The 12,680-nt window shown below is 35.8% G+C and overlaps 1 protein-coding gene across 5 annotated transcripts; it reads right to left on the reverse strand.

Annotated features, from left to right (window-relative positions):
- Window positions 1–3,501: 3,501 nt before the first annotated feature.
- Window positions 3,502–10,854, reverse strand: LOC121758595. Of its 5 annotated transcripts, XM_042153964.1 has the most exons (14): window positions 10,710–10,854; window positions 10,392–10,418; window positions 10,162–10,284; window positions 9,590–9,815; window positions 8,987–9,199; window positions 8,359–8,631; window positions 7,714–8,004; window positions 7,100–7,264; window positions 6,543–6,830; window positions 5,885–6,133; window positions 4,805–5,290; window positions 4,238–4,327; window positions 3,944–4,108; window positions 3,502–3,858 (listed from the first exon to the last, which is right to left on the reverse strand). In XM_042153964.1, exons 1-14 carry the CDS (start codon window positions 10,754–10,756, stop codon window positions 3,754–3,756), a joined length of 2,748 nt encoding a protein of 915 aa, XP_042009898.1. In that variant the 5' UTR covers window positions 10,757–10,854; the 3' UTR covers window positions 3,502–3,753. The 5 variants fall into 5 exon arrangements, with proteins under 5 accessions (XP_042009898.1, XP_042009897.1, XP_042009896.1 ...); XM_042153963.1 differs by lacking the exon at window positions 10,710–10,854 and having other exon boundaries at window positions 8,359–8,625; window positions 9,590–10,284; window positions 10,392–10,417; XM_042153962.1 differs by lacking the exon at window positions 10,710–10,854 and having other exon boundaries at window positions 5,885–6,130; window positions 9,590–10,284; window positions 10,392–10,417.
- Between the last annotated feature and the right edge of the window lie 1,826 nt (window positions 10,855–12,680).

A 12,680-nucleotide genomic window follows, 5' to 3' on the forward strand; every position in this document is an offset into this window, starting at 1 on the left:
TACAAATTTTCTAACTTGACTTCTCAAAGAAGTTTTAAATTTTTATGATTTAAATTATTCATATATTTAATGTGGATATGTCTAATATTCCATATATTTTTTTCAAATTATTTTTTTATAAATTAAGCTATTAAATTTATATATTAATTTACCTTTTATTTGGATTAATGACTTGCATAGCACTTTCAATAAACATCTTTACTCACACATATATTTTTTTTGTAAATCTTATTCTAATTAATTCATACTCTTTGATCATTAGTCACACATCTTATTTTTGTCATTAATTTTATTGTTTTTACTTTACTTAGATTATAAATTAAAATTGCATAAATGTTTCATTCACTGGGGAGTAGTAATTTCTTCATTTTGAGTGAGACAAGATAAGTACATTTCTGTTTTTTTAAATCTCCATATTTCTTTCAATTCTTATTTTCTATATATTTATTATATTTTATATTCATTATTTGAAGCTCTTATGTCCCGTGCATAGCTCGGGTGTTAATACTAGTTACTTCTAATGACATAGTACAACAATAACACCAATTGGAACCCTGAGTTAACTGCATGCTTTGATTCAAAACATTTCATTCCACAGAAACAATCTTCTAAATCAAATCCCCTTCATTCAATATTTCAATCCCTTGCATTCAATAATGCATATACAAATATATATATATATATATATATATATATATATATATATATATATATATAGGGTTGTGATTAATTGAGATTTTTTAGCCTAATTGAAAATTGAGATGCATTATCAGCCACTCATTTTTATTAAATGAGTGGTCTAGAATTTGCCACATGGAAAATATTTTTAGATTAAATTAATTATGAAAGGGCAGAATGGTAATTTCATGGTACATTTTATTCAATAAATACTTTTTTTAATATTTTTTTGTCAACTAAACACATATAATGTCAACTACATATACAATTCATGTCAACTATACATATAATGTCAACTATGTGTACAATCCATGTCAACTACATATATAAATCATGTCACCTACACACATATAATGTCAACTACATATACAATTCATGTCAACTATACACATATAATGTCAACTATAAGTTATTGACATTTGATGTGCAGGCTATTGACGATAATACCCCCGAGTTGACATAATCTACTTGCAGTTGACATTTCGAAAATGTTGTGGATGAGTGGCTGAAAATGCATCTCAATTCTCAATTAAGCTAAAAAATCTCAACCTAACAGGTATATATATATATATATATATATATATATATATGTATATATATATATATAGGAAAATGATCAATACAAAACTTGATCTCAATACAAAATCCAGACCAAATCCTGACCATGAGATTTGATAATCCAATGGTCAATAATTAAACAAAAACACGGAGGGTCATTGTAAAGCAGTTTTAGGTCATATTATAAACTTTGGGTTTGAGGTCATGTTAAGATCATTTCATGTCATCCTTACTATAATGACGTAAAAATAAGCTTACAATGACCAAAAAATGACTTTTGTATGCTTGGTTCTGCATTTTTGTATTAAGAATGGTTTTGCATAGATCAAAACCCAGAAGCCAAATCAACATCAGTAGCCAGCTTCACTTCACACATAGAATGCACCAGTGTCTAAATGTCCCACTAATCTCTAACACAACCGGCTTTCCCTTCCTTCTTTTTAGTGATTCTAACTTGGCCTTGTGTTTGCTTCCAAGATGAGCCATTCAAATCTCTCACACCCGTGACTTTCACCTTATATAAAGCACAGTATTTGTCACGGTTGATCGAGAATATTAAAGAAGCGGGGAAGAAGGGGGAAAACAACACAACTCGACCATAGCTCGAAACAAATGGGAATAGCTCGAATAAAATCAGAGTATCTCAACAATCAACCACTCAAAAATGAATATTATCCCAGTGATACAAGAACTCAAAAGAAGGACAACTACTTAGCGGAAGCATTTGAGAGAAGTAATGATGTGAATCAAATTGTACATTTTTATTCCCCTAACTTTACATGATTTATATAGTTTGATGCTTTCAAAAGTATGTTTTGTGGTGTAGGAAGAAAAATAAATGGTGAAACAAAGAATGAAGCTCGGATTGTGAAAAAGCTGTCCAGAAAGCTCTCAAAATTGGCCACCCGGCCGGGTTAATTTCATGCCCAATAATACACCCGGCCGGGTGATTTTCGCGAGGCACGAAAATTCCAGCAACGTCTCAAAGATGGCCACCCGGCCGGGTCAAATTTCAGCTGCAAAAATCTACCCTGCCGGGTAGGTGATTTGAACTGCAAATTGGCAGTTTCATACGGGCAGTTTCCTTTTCCAAGAAGAAAAAAGGCAGAAAGGCGTGGAAAAAGGAAAAAGGGAGGAGAGAGGAATTGATTAGAAAAAGAAAAAGGTGATGCGACTGTTCTGGAAAAAAGAGGGGGGATTGGAGAGAGAGAGAGGGATAGACGACGGGAGAGGAGAGAAAAGGGAGGAAGAAGAGAGGAGGAAGGTCCGGCCTACTCTTCGACGATCCGACTCCAAATCCCAACTCCACTCATCAAGAGCTTAAATCCTACGGTTTTAATTGCAAATTCACCATGTGTTTAGGCTAAGCTTCCTTTGTTGCTCCAAGTTGTAATCTAGGCTTGTATGGATGTTTTCACACCATTGATATCATATGTTTGTGTCCAACAATGTGCTCAATATTTATTCACTATGTTTTTGGCTAATAACGTAGTGATGTTAATTCTTCTGCTATTGTCTCTTTAACATAGTTTAGGAATGATTGATTGTTTGATTGCAATCGAATTAGAATTGTTCAGAGGATAATTTGATAGTGGATTAAGTAGGTGACTATAGTAGATGATCTTTTATTCCCGCGCTTCCGCAGGAATTTAATATCATTGAAAATTAATTCATGGAACAAGTGTTCAGCTGACTGTGAATTATGCGTCGCAAACATGTTCAGTGCACGCGATTAGGTTGATGTTTTAATCCCTTCGTATGTTTCATTGTTAAAGGTGTAGAATAATACAAGCCTCGTGAGCAACTTGGAGTGACATCTTTCTCCATTTTCGTACCTTAGTTTGTAAATTTAGTTTTTTTAATTTTGTCAATTCTTGTTAAATAACCTACGCCTCCCTGTGGTTCGACACTCGAAGTACTACAGTCGACTCTGTACTCTTGCAGATAGATTGTAATATTAGAGCTATTTTATTAAACTTGTGTGTTAATAATCCATTAATATAAAAGCTCGAAAATTACACATCAAGTTTTGGCGCCGTTGCCGGGGAGGCAACTGATTATTTAATTTAGGATTTTTTTTGTTTTTTATTTTTGTATAGTTTTCTAACATTTTATTTTTTGTTTCAGAGTTGTAGCTAGAAGACTAAGTCGAGCCAACGACTTTAAACAAAGGCGCTAGTTGGGAGGCAACCCAATGAATTTTTAGTTTCCTTTTTTTCTCTTAATAAATCGAGGGTTTTGTTTACTCAATTCTTTCCTTCGATGTATTTTATGAATTGAGTATTTTTTTTATTTTTTTATGTTGTTTTATTTTATTTTTTTTTTCGTGCAGGAGCAACATGGAGATAACAATTACATTGGAGCTTCTGAAAGAGTACACCTACAAAGGAATATACACCCACCCTCCCACCCGAATGCACTTTGGACATTATGCCAATAGGAAAAGTCGGGCGTCACAGTATTGGCATCGTCTCTTTAACCTCAGTATTGGCATATGTTTTTTCTTGAGGGGAGGAGTTACTGCAGGACTTGCTTCTGGCGGCGGCGGCGGCGGCATCTCTTTAACCTCAGAGTATTGGCATTTGTTTGTCCGAGAACCTCGAGTGGCTGTGCATACTGCACCTGCAGATGCAGTAGTTGCGAATGGATATGGAGAAACCACTTTAGCATTGATTATGTTAAGAAAGATCATGACAAGACAACTTACCTCTTGTAATGCCGATGAACCATTTTTTGCCTCTGACTTAACAATCCGTTCTTTCTTGAAGGGAGGATTTCCTGCGCGACTTGCTTTCAGTGGTGGCTTCGTCTCTTTAACCTCAGTATTGGAATATGTACATTCGGGAACCTCAATTGGCTGCATATACTGCACCTGCAGATGCGGTTGTGAATGTATATGGATTAACATGCTTGCTCTAAAGTTTAACAGCTGCTATGAAACTATAGCAAACCAATGCAGCATTGACTATTAAGATCGCGGTTAAGTCACAAGACAACTTACCTCTTTTAGAGCTGCCGGGGAACCATTTCTAGCCTCTGATTTTACAACTTGGACATCTCTATGGGAATCCCTCCCTTCAACATGTCCATTCTGTTCCCATAGGAAAAGCAAATATTGGCGACTTCACAAACGGATTCGAATAGGAAAACACCAATCTTCTTTTTCTCAGTACTGAGGTTATAATCATATATTCATGCATGATAACAGGTAGTCATGTTGTTAATCTATTTTAAGATTGAAACCATTGATCATCAAATTTCTCTAATCTTCTCAAATCCAGATAATAGGGTCAGTTATAGACTAAGATTCATCACAGTTACGTGTCATGACTAATGAGATTTAAGAGCTGCAAACTGCATGCAATTATTTCCTTCTAAATCAAGATGATTTACAAAAATAGCTCACAATATCTCTGCACAACCAAGTTCCATGTCATATTCTGTTACACTTTTCTTCTATCTATCTCTGGTTTTTAGTCCAAAAGCATACAAACCTAAAGTCAAATGCAGAAAGTTCATGGCTGAGAATATTTAGTAAGAACTGTTTTTATCATGAAAATCTGCTAACCTTGCTTGCAGCATGCTTTTCAAGTTCAAGCAAGCCTTCTTTCATGGTGAACTCAAGCTTGTCCTTGTGTCTTGTCTCCTGAAGATGACCATTTAACGTCATCTTATTTTTGGTTATCACCTTGCATGGATCAGAGGTCCATTTTTGCTGTGCATTCTCGACAAGAGGGATCTCTGGACTTCTCACACGGGGTTGGCCTTGTGTTTGCGCCCTTGACCATTTTCGACCATTTTTGCTGAGCATTCTCGACCTTTTTTGCGTGGCCTTGTGTTTGTGCCCTTGAAGATGACCGTTTAACGATATCTCACCCGGGGTTGTCACCTTGCAAAGATCACAGGTCCATTCTTGACAAGATTTCTTGAGGAGAGGGGTCCCTGTCCCCCACTTTTCTGCAGTTTCTTTTGGCGACAGTATCTCTTTAGCCTCAGCAGCTGCATATGATCCCTTCGGTTCCCAAGCAGCAGGAATTGAAGGTGCACGCTCTACCTGCCATTGTAGATAAATGATATGCTATCCTTGCTCAACAGTTTACCATTAGACTTTGAACAAACATAACAATTGAGAGGAAAAGTTATGGGTGAGATCAGCAAAAGGCAGAGGGGTTGTGAAAGAAGTTACTCTGGTTTACAAAGATGAACCTGACAGAAGCCCATGGCAGCTCTGAAGTATTTAAGGGGGCATTTTAATTTTGAGGATTGGCTAATCCATTGTTTACTAAGATGAATCAGAACTATGGAATATCCCAAGGCCCTCAATAAGTTCTATCATTTGAGCTAATTCTGTTTGATTCTTTATCTCTTTACAAGGTTAAGATTGGAGAAATCATAGTAATGAGGATAAAAACATTTAATCATGTATCTTATCAATCATGAAAAGTAAACATCCCCTAAAGAAAAAAGGATTGCTGCTTAGTTTCTCATAATTTTGATCCTACTGGTTTCTTTTTATAAATAAAATGATACCGGCACTTTTTTTAAAATAATACTTGTGCAAAACAAAATGAGTGAAAATAGGTCGCTGGTCGAGTTTCACAAGCTCCCGAAGGTGAAGGTCCTGTATCTTTTGTACAAGAAAGCTTACTTCCAGGGTTGTCTCAAGCTTGGAGTTGGGGTTGCTCTCTTCAAGATGATCATTCAACGTTGACACACTCTCGGTAGGTACCTTGCATAGATCACCAGTCCATTCTTGCTTATCTTTCTTGAGGAGAGGGGTTGCTGGGAGTCTTCTTTCTGCAGCTTCTTTTAGTGGCATTATCTTTTCTTCCTCAAAAGCTGCATATGTTCCATTCAGATCCCATGCAGCAGAAACTGACTGCAAGTGTTGCACCTGCTGTTGCAGATAGAAAATTCAAATTAACCTTGCACAACAGTTTTCCATTGTACTTTTAATAACCTTAACAACTGAAAGGAACAGTGATTATTGAGAGTGGCAAAGCATAACAACTGAAAGGAACAGTGATAATTGTCATGAAAGTGTACAAAAGAGGAATTCAATATTAATTTTGTAGTTCATACTCAGCATGATTCTTATCTTTTAGTACTAGAAAGTAAATAAAATCAGAACACCCACCCAATAAATTACTATACTGTCCGCAGAAATTGAAATAAATAAGGATATTATAGGTATATCAGTATATGTAAGAATAGAAATGCTTATAAACATAGATATAGCAGCAATAAAAGCAGAAATTCAATATCATTATTAAAAAATAGGTTGACAATTGAGTTTCACAAGCTACCGAAGGTGAAGGTCCTGTATCTTTTGCTTCGAGCAAGCTTGCTTTCAAGGTGGTCTCAAGCTTGGACTTGTGTTGGCTACCTTGAAGATGATCATTCAACATTAACTCACTCTCAGTAGTAACCTTGGACATATCACCAGTCATATCTTGTTGAGATTTCTTGAGGAGAGGGGTTTCTGGGAGTCGCATTTCTGCAGTTTCTTTTGGTGACATCATCTCTTTATCCTTAACAGCTTCAAGTGTTCCGTTCATATCCCAACCAGCAGGAACTGACTGTGCATACTCCGCCTGCCATTGTAGATACAAATGATTCAATATTCTTGCTCGACAGTTTACCAGTGGACTTTGAACAAACTTAACAACTAAAAGGAAAAGTATTGGTAGAATTGACAAAGGTTAAGAAGGTGTCAACTAAAACTAAACTGGTCCATGAAGATGAAGAACTTGAGAGAAGCCTGTGACTGCTATCTATTAAGTGCATAAAGGAAAGATAAGGGATTGCAACTTAGTTTCTCATATTTCAGATCGTAGTAGTTTCTTATATTTATCATACATACGGTAGTTATAAATTCAGTCCATTCTTGCTGAGCTTTCTTGAAGAGAGGAGTTTCTGGGAGTCTCGTTTCCTTAGTTTCTTTTGGTAGCATCAGCTCTTTATCCTTATCAGCTTCAAGTGTTCCGTTCAGATCCCAAGCAGCAGAAACTGGCTGTGTGTGCTGCACCTGCCATTGCAAATCGAATAAATGACCTCATTGGTCTTCCATTTGAATTGAACAAATATACCAACTGGCCTGTAAAGATGAAATAGTTGCTTGTGCTTGCTATGTTTCTCATATTTAAGATCCAAGTAATTTCTTAAATTTTCATAAATATTCCAGGATTAAAAGCAACAGTTTTAAAAACTACTCCCTCCGTCCCGGCCTAAGCGAGACGTTTCAGTTTCGAATGTGTTTTGGAAATAGAAAATAAATAGTTAGAGTGAATAGAAAGTAAAGTAAGAGAGAGAATATTGTTGAAGAGAGTCCCATCTACATATTATTCTCTTTCTTACTTAACTTTTCCAAAACATGTGCGAAAATGAAAAGTCTCGCTTAGGCCGGGCCAGAGGGAGTAGTAGTACTTGAGAATAATCAAAATCAAAACAAATGGGTGATCGAGATTCACAAGTTACCAAAGGTAAGATGGTTCCTGTATCTTTTGCATCAAGCAAGCTTTCATTCAGGATAGTCTGAAGTTTAGCATTGTCTTCGCCCCATTGAAGATGACCGTTTAATGTTAACGGATCTGTGGTTATCACCTTGCACTGATCACAGTTCCATTCTTGATGGGTTTTCTCATGGAGAGGGGTCTCTGGGCCCGACTTTTCTGCAGTTTCTTTTGGCGGCATTATCTGTTTAACCTCAGCAGCTGCATATGTTCCCTTCAGATCCCACCCAGCAGGAATTGACTGTGCATTGTCCACCTGACATTGTAGATAAAAATGATACGACACTCTTGCTCAACAGTTTACCATTGGACTTTGAACAAACATAACAACTGAAAGGAAAAGTATTGGTATAATCGAAAAAGGTTGAGAGGTGTAAAAGGAATTTAAACTGCTCCGTGAAGATGAAGAAATTGAGTGAAGCCAGTGACTGCTATCTTTGAAGTGTATTAAGGAATAATAAGTGATTGCAACTTATTTTCTCATATTTCAGATCCTAGTAGTTTCTTTAAATTTAAATTACACACGCTAGTAATAAAAGCAACATATTCAAAATTAATACTAAAGCAAAATAAAATCAAAGTGATAGGTTGACTAAGTTTCACAAATTACCAAAGGCGAGGGACCTGTATCTTTCGAATCAAGTAAGCATGCTTTAGGGGACTCAAGCTTGGTCTTGTGCTTGCTCCCTTGAAGATGAGCATTCAACATTGACTTACTTGCCATAGTAACTTTACACAGATCACAGGTCCATTCTTGCTCAGCTTTCTTGAGGAGGGTGTTCTCTGGTTCTTTTGGTGGCATTCTCTCTTTAAACTCAGCAGCTGCATATGTTCCCCTCAGATCCCAAGCAGCGGAAAATGAACGTGTGTGTTGCACCTGCCACTTCAAATAGAAATGGCAAAATAATTCTGGTCAACAGATTTTTATTGAACTTTTAACAAGCATAACAAACTAAAAGGAAAAGTGAGAGTGGGATTGGCTAACATTGATCGGTGGGGAGGTATGGAAGGAAGTTAAACTGATCAGTAAAGATGAAGAACTTGACAGAAGCTTATGTGCTATGAAATGCTCAAACGCATAAAGGCAAAATAAGGGACTGCTGCTCAGTTTGTAATATCTAAATCCCAGTACTTTCTTAGATAGTCATACATATACTAGTAACAAAATCAGCAATTTTGAAATCAATACTTTAGAAAATTAAATCAAAAGAACTTGCTTATTGAGTTTCACAAGTTACCAAAGGCGACGATCCTGTATCTTTTGCATTAAGCAAGATTGCTCTGAGGATCTCAAGCTTGGACTTGTGCATGCTGCCCTGAAGATGAGCATTCAGCGTTGACTCACCAACGCTAGTCATCTTACATAAGCCACAGGTCCATTCTTGCTCAGATTTCTTCAGGAGGGGAGTCTCAAGGCATCTATTTTCCACTCTTGCTTCTGGTGGTGTCATCTGTATAACATAGAAATAAGTCAACAAAATATGCTACATTCATAATTTGAGCAGAAGAAATTGAATGTTTACAGCACACCTGCAATTTCTGGATGTTCAGAGTGTTTCCAATTTTTAATGGAAAGGGGTGTCAATTTGAGAAAAGAAATCAAGAAAATTGAACACTCTTCACCACAAGAGTAAGAGAAAGACAACATGTGAAATTCCAATGGCTAGCTAGTTTAAACTAAAAAGAAATTAAAACAACCTCATGTTTTCCCTATCACGCTGTATTACAAAAATATCTGACTCTCCCTGAAGAAACTTAAAGCTCCATAATTCATCTTGAAAGCAATATCACAGAAAAACTTCACTAGGAACTGTTCCAAATTATGTCATAAAGCTGCTAACCTGTGATGCAATGAGCTTTTCCAGAGCTTCTGGTCCATTTTCATTGATGTATTTGTCTACTACATCCAAAAATGTTCTTCTCTTACAAAGTCTCTCTTCCATTAGCATGTCAAACCTGTCAATAAATGAACCTACAAGGCCTTGGTAGGCAAGACATGCACCCTCAAACTGAGGCATCACTAAGCAGAAGATAACTGCAAGTCTTACACCAGACCAGAAAGGTATCCTGTCCAAAACAAATGAAGTAATGCATAAACCCATACATGAAACAGAGCTTGTATGTACGATCACAACGCTCTTTAATTCTCTATATGCATGCTTGTTGTTGAACACATATATCAAACAAATGGCATAGGAGGTAAGCAACCAAACAAGAATCCCAATCCCTTCAAATAAAATGCTCATTACCCAAGGATATACAGACGAATACAGAAGCATTAAGTTACACCGATGCCTTAAAAAGGTCGAGTGGCAATAATCATGAATAAATTGCTACATACTTATCATAATAACATTCTCAATACATATAATCGGGAATCATCGACAGAAGCAGCTATAGGAGCAACACTTACCACTCAATGACTTTCACAAAAGCAAACTCAAAGAGAGAAAACAAAGAGAAAATTATCCAATATCTGATCAACTTCCTCATGTGGTATCCAGAACCAGTCTCAACTGCCCTGATTGAAACAAACCTGCAAAAAAATTAACCACCAACACTTAATCATCTAAACATCCCAATTCAGTCAAAACTTGTACAATAACACTTCACTCTGCAACATTGTAGAATGACAGAACTTACAAGGGATAAACCATAGCAATTGAAGGCCTGCATCAGATGTTCAAATGGAAAGAGACATAGGGCGAGAGGATTAGGAGGTTAGTTTAAGCGTATTATCTGCAGAAATACATTATACATGCATGTGTGTACGTATACGGACTCAAAACCCTAACTGAAACGCGAGAATTTCACGCCGATCAACTTGAAAAACTCAATTGAACTGTTAAGGTATATGCGTAATGCATTATCAGTGCTAAACGGAGTAGATAATCAATAGAGAAGAAGGGGGATTGCTGAAAAAAACCATGACGAATGCATGTGCGAAATAAGGAAACGTACCAGCCAACAAGATCTATGCAGAGAAGAGCGAACTTGAGGAGCGCCATTGCCGATGGAATTCCAGTTTGGATTGTGAGAATCTCTCTCTCTCTACTTGAGAAATTTCTTCTCTCTGAAGAAACTTCGTATGAAGGTTTATCGAAGACTTTATGAAAGTCTCTTCATAGTCTTTTATTAATTTTTTAAAAAACTTTTTGTGGGAATCTACAACTAAATTACATCTAATCATTGGCATTCAACCACTTACTAAATAAATTGTTGGGAATATTCATTTCATAATTCATATTGACTAAAAAATTTCACCATTCGTTGGTGTTACAGTGTTAGTATGAAATGTTAATATAATCGATACAAAATAAGTATTTCATTCGAACTAATTGTTATCTTGGTTATTCGACAACGTCAATTTTTATGTACATGGCTTCTAAATCATCGACTTTAATGGGAAAAGAACGGCCTAACATATAATTCTCGTAAATTTTTTTCCTAAAATTCTTAATTAGAAATGGAAAAATGAGACTATGGTAACTGTTCTCTTGACATTTAATTCGATGACTGAACCGCTATATGGAACAAAATGACATCATCTAAAGCTTAAGCGACGAAATGTATCGAAACAAAGGAAACATTTATAATAAATTATGTTAATTTGTTATTTTTTTGGTAATGATAATTTTTTTTTGATTCAATATAAGCAATGATGTATTACTACTAATTTTTATAGGAAAAGTGTAGTACCATGAATTGGTGGGATTGGGAATATTCACTTTACCTTTACATCGTCCTTACATAAACATTATTCATGCTATAATTCACAGTAGCAATTAATCTATTTATAATTATGCAACTAAAAATATGTACTACGAGTATAACTTTAACTTTAATTATGTATGTACTACTAGTATAACTTTAACTTTAATTTTAATTATGGAGGACCCAAGGAAACCTTATTGAAGAAGAAAAGCATAGGTCAAGTTGGCTGTGGAAGTGGGCCCAACCAAACACTTTATATAGTGTTCTAACTCCTAGTTCTACCCTTAAACTAAATAAATGGAATGATTGTTAAAATTACAAGATTTTGACAAATTCTAGTTAGTTTCATAAAGTATGAAAATAAAATATTAAATTTTGAAATTTTAATATTTTTTTCAGTTGTCATATATGTTTACAAAATAATTATTCTTTACTTAACAAGAAGTATTATTTTGAGCATTAACAAAGAATCGCTTTGTATGTGTATATGACGGTTAAGAAAAATTATTGCTAAAAAATTAAAATTTCATAAATTAATAATACTATAGTTTACTATTTTAAAACCATTATGACTAGACCAACATAGGCCAAGCCGCCGCTCCTGCAAAGGATTGGTTGGTGCCGAACCAATGGCCGCCCGCCCCGTGAGTGAGTGTGTGATTGTGTCTGCAAGTCTGTGAGAGTTCAAACCGGTTAAGGGTGTCCACAATAGAATAGGCCATGGCCAAGCCCAAGCCACAAAAAATTGGCCAAGGCCAAGAAACTTGGCCAAACTACAAAAAAAACATATCCACCCTAATAGTGGACAAGCCAAAGCCACAAATTAATTGTTTTTTTTTTCATTTTTTGTATATTTTAATTTAACTAGAATAAAAATTATCGGACTATAATAATTATAAAAAAATGCATAATTTAATAAAAAAATTAAAACCAAATCTTCGGTGTATTATAGAAATGGAAAAATTATACAAAGAAAATTATCGACATCACACAAATAACACCGCGAACGCATATCACGCTGTGCCCCCTCCCCTACGATTCCAGAGCTCTTCAACCAAATCAGGCTGCAGTGTCGTATGTAATGTTTCCCTCCGCATATCGGTGAACCGTTGGATCAAGTATGCATTAGTATGTGGTACACACATCTGCAAGGGGGCTGTGGCAATACCATGACTTGTACGAGTACCCTCTTCCGATGCCCAGTGCTTTGCAGCAAAT

Source organism: Salvia splendens, chromosome 12 (genome assembly GCF_004379255.2).
Source record: "Salvia splendens isolate huo1 chromosome 12, SspV2, whole genome shotgun sequence".
NCBI lineage: Eukaryota > Viridiplantae > Streptophyta > Magnoliopsida > Lamiales > Lamiaceae > Salvia > Salvia splendens.